The sequence below is a fragment of the Bison bison genome, unplaced genomic scaffold (assembly GCF_000754665.1).
Source record: "Bison bison bison isolate TAMUID 2011002044 unplaced genomic scaffold, Bison_UMD1.0 scf7180017864289, whole genome shotgun sequence".
In the NCBI taxonomy this organism is placed as follows: domain Eukaryota; kingdom Metazoa; phylum Chordata; class Mammalia; order Artiodactyla; family Bovidae; genus Bison; species Bison bison.
Genome location: NW_011494861.1, coordinates 10,398,983 through 10,405,158, shown reverse-complemented (window position 1 = coordinate 10,405,158; position 6,176 = coordinate 10,398,983). Strand labels below are relative to the sequence as shown.

At 55.4% G+C, this 6,176-nt stretch overlaps 1 protein-coding gene across 1 annotated transcript in view; it reads right to left on the bottom strand.

Annotated features, from left to right (window-relative positions):
• Nucleotides 1–2,385: 2,385 nt before the first annotated feature.
• The window catches only part of TTC34 (tetratricopeptide repeat domain 34), a 14,008-nt gene continuing 10,217 nt past the window's right edge, over nucleotides 2,386–6,176 (bottom strand). The window contains exons 7-8 of the mRNA XM_010849975.1: nucleotides 5,838–6,052; nucleotides 2,386–2,942 (exon numbers count right to left, since the gene is read on the bottom strand). Coding sequence (XP_010848277.1) covers nucleotides 2,415–2,942; nucleotides 5,838–6,052 — 743 coding nt within the window. The 3' untranslated portion in view covers nucleotides 2,386–2,414. The remainder of the gene's footprint in view (nucleotides 2,943–5,837; nucleotides 6,053–6,176) is intronic.

Here is a 6,176-nt window from a genome sequence, read left to right as displayed (position 1 = left end):
ACAGCCTCCGGTAGGGTCACAGAACTTACTTTAAGTATTTCTGTGGTTAACTATACAAACACATTTCCTGATTTTGAAAAACCCTTGCATTCCCATGTATGTTGCTGTCAAACATTTTGTTGAATTCAGGTTTGTTGGCACTTCATTTAGTGTTTCTGAACTGATAATTTGTAAATGAAATGGGTTTGTGGCTTTCATTTGATTGAGATTATGCTTTCTAAAAAAAAAAAAAACTTGGAAGGGAACTATATTTGGTATTTTGTAATAAAAAACTATAATGGAAAAGGATAGAAAAAAAGAATACATATACATATATATGTGTAATGGAATCTCTTTGCTGAGCCCCAGAAACTAACACAGTATTGTAAATCAACTATCCTTCAACAGAAAAAAATAACTTGGAAGCTTTTCTTCTTTTCCTTGGCTGTGAAGGAGTTTAAAGCAATTACGAGCTGACTGTTCTTTAAAGGCTGGCAGATCTCCCCGACACCATCTGGAACTGGAGCTGTTTTGGGGGAAGCTCCCTAACCACCTTCTCTTTTCCCTCCGCGATAATTGTCCTGTGCAATTGTTACATCTACTCTGGAGTCAGTTCAGTTAAATAATATTTTCCTGGGAACCAACACATTTTATCCAGGTCTTCAAATTTATTTGCACAGAGGTGAGAAAAGTGATGTCTTATGATTCTTTAAATTTCCTGTGTGCTGTTTTTACTTCTAAAAATTTTGTGGCTTTGTTCCTCTCCTGTCTTTCCAGATTAAGTCAGATACTGGTTCATCTGTTTGATTTTCAAAGAACTGTATTTTGGATTTTTGAGTTCTTTCTCTTTTCTATTCCCAATTCATTAACTTCTGTTTCCTGTTATTCATCCCTGCCTGTTAATTTCCTCTATTTCACTGTCCTTTTTAAACTTCTCAAGTTTAGGATGCACTTCATTTTGATTGGCTAGTGATGCACTCAGGATGTGAACTTTCCTCTGGGCACTGCAACTCATAGGGGCTCCCCTGGACTGCTTTTTTTTTTAACTATTTTTCCAATATTCTCCAATTCCAGTTTTGATTTCTTTTTGGATCCAAGAGGTGTTTCACCTGCAGGGAATTTTAAAACATCAATTTACATCTTTATTGTCTTGAGAATAGGTAATGCTTTCTGTACCACATCATAAACATTTCTTGGTAACCTCAGATTTTGAGAAAACAAGGTGCAGCCTGTGTTCTAGGGGGACAATCTGATTTACACTGAAACCACCTGATTATTCTGCCATGATGGAGGCCATCCAGGGCCTGTGAGTTCTTGTCCACTTGGGCGCCATGGCAGGAGGCTGGGATATGGCCTCACGTGGACCTGCAGATGTGGTAACGACCCCCAGCCCATGTGGAAGTGGATGGGGAGGACTCGGGGTGGGGGTCTCTGCCAGCTCAGCAGTGAGGAACTGGGGGGTGGGAGACTGGTTGGGGGCTCTTCCAAGACCATCAGCTCCTGGGAAGCTGTGGTGAGTCAGGCATCTGCAAGCTCACTGTGATGAGCCTGGCCTTGAGTGGACAGATGAGGGCAGGACATCTTGGGGGGAGGAGAGCAAATGTACCCTCTGTCCCTTGCTTTACTTGATGGCCTGTCCAGCAGTTGTGTTGGTGAACAGGAGAGAAAAACTGCACAACTCGGACCTGGCTTCTTTGAAACCAACAGCAATGGGACCAGGGCTGGACTTCTCCACTCCCTCCAGGAGAAGTTTTCCAAGCCAACTGTGGTGGGAGTGGGTAAGTTTAATTATGTAGGAAGCACCTTTACATCCGACAGGAGATCAGATGCCAAGTAGACGCCTGGCTGCTCTGCTCATTGGAGGCCCCTTGGGGCAGGTGTCTCTGCTTGGCAGGGAAGGGAGGCCATATCATCCTCCCAAGGTGCTGGCTTCCCTGGAGAACAACCTTGATGAAACCATAGGTTTTTGGGCCCAGTTTGAGAGTTTTTTGCCTTTGAGGAGCTCCAGGCCCTGCAGGACACCTGGCCAGAGGTCAGGCCAGGGTCAAAGGCTGCTCCACATCTGGAGAAGGGTTTCCTGGGCTGGCACCATCTCCCCAGGGCTACGAGGGGCCAGCCTGAAACCCACTCAACCTGCAGGTCCCAAGCCAGGGATAAGGAACAGGACTTCTCTCTGAGGCCCAAGAGGGCCAAGAGGGCCCCAGCTTTGAGGACCAGGTCGCTGTTCACGGAAGAGGCTCTGAGCTTCCTAGGATGGTTGCTCCAGGCAGGTGGGGAACTCTCTCCTCTGCTTCCCGAGGCTGGCCATCTGCCAACCCACCCAGGACTAGGAAGAGGGAGAGGGTGGGGGAGCACCTCCTCAAGCAACCTCCTCAGGGGCTGGTCGAAGAATGATGATGACAGGGTGGCCTCACAGCTGGGCCTGGGGATGCTGGTCAGTGGAGCCGGCAGCCAGAGGACGCCTCCCTCCGGATTCTCGCCTTCAGCCTCTTCAGGCCGCTGTGCTCTGGGTCCAACAGCAGGCCGGCCTCTGCCACCGTCCAGGCCTCGCTGTAGCGTTGCTCAACCAGGCAACACCGCGCCTGGCACAAGAGTATGTGGGAGGCTGGAGCCCGGCCTGGCCGCTCCCACAGGCTGCTCTGGGCCTGGGTGGGTGCCAGATGGAGGGCCTGGGCGAAGGCCCCCGCAGCCCCAGCCTCATCCCCCAGACCCAGCAGCAGGCGGCCCCGGGAGCAAAAGTCCTCCACCTGTGTCTGGAGGTCGCTGTCCCTTGAGCCCTCTCGGAGCACGTGGTCTAGGTCCCCAAGTGCCCGGCTAAACTCCCGCAGCTCGGCCAGGCAAGTGGCCCGACGGCGCAGGTGACAGGTGCTGCTGCCGCCTGCCAGGACGGCCAGCGAGCAGTAGCCCAGCGCCTGGCGGGGCTGTCCCAAGTTCAGGAGGGTGTCAGCTTCCTGGACTGCAGCCTGCACAGAGGGGATGGAGGGAGGGAGGTCAGGCTATCCCCTCTGAGCCCTGCACAGCCAGCCGCTGCTCGCTCCCCCATGCAGATGCTGTCTGCTTCTTCTGGGGGGTAGTGTATGGAGGCACAGGGCAGTGACCACCCCCTTGCAATCCCTTCACCCTGCTTGGGTGTCCTCCTGCTTCTCACAGCCCTACTGTCCCACCTGCGGTCCCAGCTCCTCTTACCTGGGTGACCTCCTCTCTTCCCTCTGCTCCTCCCCCTCTGATGGGGCCTCGGCCAGCCTCCCCCCTCCCCACATGGCTGCCCAGCCCCAGGACAGCAGCGAATGCCCTTCAGCCCAGCCTGTTCCTGGAGCCCCCTCCTGGACCCCAAATCAGAAAGGCAGGGTCTGCTCTGTGCTAGTGCTCTTCTCACTTCCCTAACCAACTAGCCACTCCCGCAGGCCCAGTGGAGCCAGAGTCAAGGCCAGGGAGACACTCTCCAGGCGCCCCCGGTGTGTCCAGGAAGGCTGTGGTGGACTCACCCTCTGCTCATGGATGCAGCAGGGCAGGACCAGAGGTCAGAGGGCGCTGTCCATCCTAGCACTCTTTCCCTGGGGACTGCTGGACTGAGGCCCTGGCCGCCCCCGTCTGGGTGGAGCAGCTCCAAGGGCCAATGCCACCCATCTGCCCCCCAGGCTCACTTTCCTTTTCTGAGTGTACAGGAAGCCCATTCTTCAAACCTGCCAAAATGCCTTACCTCCCCTCGCCAACTGCCCCGGATAAATCCGCTTGCCTCCCTTGGCTCCTCCTGCTCTCAAGAACCCATAGTGGCTCCCCAAGGCCTGATGGGGAACAAACCAGATGCTGCCTCTCCCTCTGTCCCTCCCTCTCCCATGCAGTCAGGTGATACCAACGCTCCCGGCCCCCGCCTGTCCCCAGGAAAGCACAGTGCACCCAGCAGGTGAGCGCGTGGTCTTGTCTTCCCGGCCGTGCCACAGAGGATCGGCGACTCTATCTCTCAGTGCAGCGCCCTCTCTACGGGGGAGGTCAAGAGCATCAGCAAGAGAGTCAAACCCTCGCGCGGCCCAGGGCAAGTATTCCATTTCTTCTTGCTTCACCTACGGCTTCTGCGAAATAGGGGTGGAAACTGACAAGGCACCACCAGCCGCGCAGGCGTAGTACCGCCGGAAGCGGGGCGCCACTACTTCCGTCTCACTTCTTGGTTGGCCCGCGTTGCCCAGCAACGGCCCAGCATCTCAAGAATTCTAGCTGCCGCGAAACCGGTCTCCAGGCGGCCAGGCCCAGCCAGCGCTCATCTCCGGGCCCAGCCCTTCTAAGAACTCGAAGACACACCTTTGCCCAGCCTTGTCTTGTGAACTCCGAGACCTCAACCTAGCTCCCTTCTCCTAGCTCACAGCCCTCCTCCCCTTCCTCTGGGATCTGAGACTCTAGCCCAGGACCCGCCTCTGAGATCTCTGGGCTTCTCAGCCGCCCCTCTGGTTCTCGGTCCTGGTAACACGCTGCTTGGTCGGCTCAGGGCTTCTTTGATAAATTCTTTGACTTCCCTTGTAGCTCAACTGGTAAAGAATCTGCCTGCAATGCGAGAGACCTGTGTTCGATCCCTGGGTTGGGAAGATCCTCTGGAGAAGGGAAAGGCTACCCACTCTAGTATTCTGGCCTGGAGAATTCAGTCCATGGGGTCGCAAAGAGCGCAAAGACACGACTGAGCGACTTTCACTATCAGTTTTGGCCTGCTCAGCACTACAAGGGCCGCCCCCCTACACTGCCCATGGCTCCCTTAGCTCTTTCTGTCCCTAATGCCCATCCAGCCAACTTCCATACTGACCCCTCGTTGAAACCCCTAGTGTGGTTCTGTTTTCCTGATGCACCTGGAGTGACAGAGCCTGTGGAAGCATAAAGGGGTGAAATTCTTGCCCCAGGTCGTGCAGGGGTTCTTGACTGGCCTGCTGATGCTCTTGGCTTCTACCACCTACTGGTCCCTTCACTGCCCACCCCGTCCCCTGCTTCCTCAAAAAATAAAAATAAAAAAAAAGGGTTAAATTCAGCCACTGCAGGGAAATCCATTCTGCTGTCTGCATTCCCCCAGTCCACCTCCTGTACCTGCCTGGCTGCTTCTGCCTCCAGCAGGTGAAGGGAGGGGCCCTTCCCCCTGTCCCCACCCTGAGCCTCTCATGCCCCTTCCCCTGTACTCCACACCAGCTGCATTTTGATCACCTGTTTCTTGAACACTCCCAATTCTTTCCTGCCTCCAGTCTTTTGCCTTGGCCTCTGTATTGCCATGGCAATGTCACCTCCAGAACTGCCTCGCAACCCCACTGCCCTGTCTCATGGTCTTCCTGCACTTTCACCCTCTGAGGTGAACCCCTCCACCACCACGGTGGTACCCCCTGAGATGCGAGGGCCATGGTGCTGGCAGTGGCTCCACCCAGGGCCTGATGGAATGTGCTCTTACCTTCTTGTCAAATGAGCAGCCGAAGGAAAAATCCCCTACCCAAAGAGCCTCAGCCCAACATCCCTTCAGGGTCCCCTTCAGTTCACTAAGGGTTCACCTGCTTGCTCTCTGGACGGATGTCCCTCACATGGCCTGTCTAGGGGGTTGGGGCAGGGTTCCAATGAGGGCCAAGTGTTCCTGCCTGGCTCAATCTGGCTCTGAGGATGCCGTCCCCTCCCTCTTCTCAACCCTGAGTCAACTTATATGTTTTACACAAAAAAGACACCCTGGGGGTGTCAGGGCTTGAGCTGGCCAGACCGAGGTGCCTTCTGATCAGGTACAGGGGGCTTGCAGTGCTGCACAGGGGGCTTGCAGTGCTGCACAGGGCCCTGGACCTGGGGGTCTCACACCTCAGGTGCTGGAGAAGGGCTGGGCTGGGGACTCCCAGGGGTGCTGTGCCCACCTGGGTGAGGCTCTGCCGCTCCGAAGCCTCCAGGAGACACAGCAGGAAGCCGAGGTCCTGGGCATCCATCTCTGCAAGGCACTGCAGGTCCTGTGCAGCGGCCACCACATCCCCCTTCTTGAGCCGGAGCAGCCCACGCCGGGCGCGGGCTGCCTCTGATGGAGGGGTGGGGTGCAGGACTTTTTGCAGATGGGCACCGGCCTCCTCAAAGCTGCCTGTCAGAGATTGGGGAAGGACAGTCACTGTGGGGCTGGGGCGGTGGTGGGGGGCGGGGGGACACAAGTAAGCTCACTACAGCATTTCTTGTTCAGCGCTGGCTCTGGGAGTGGCTGGTTAATG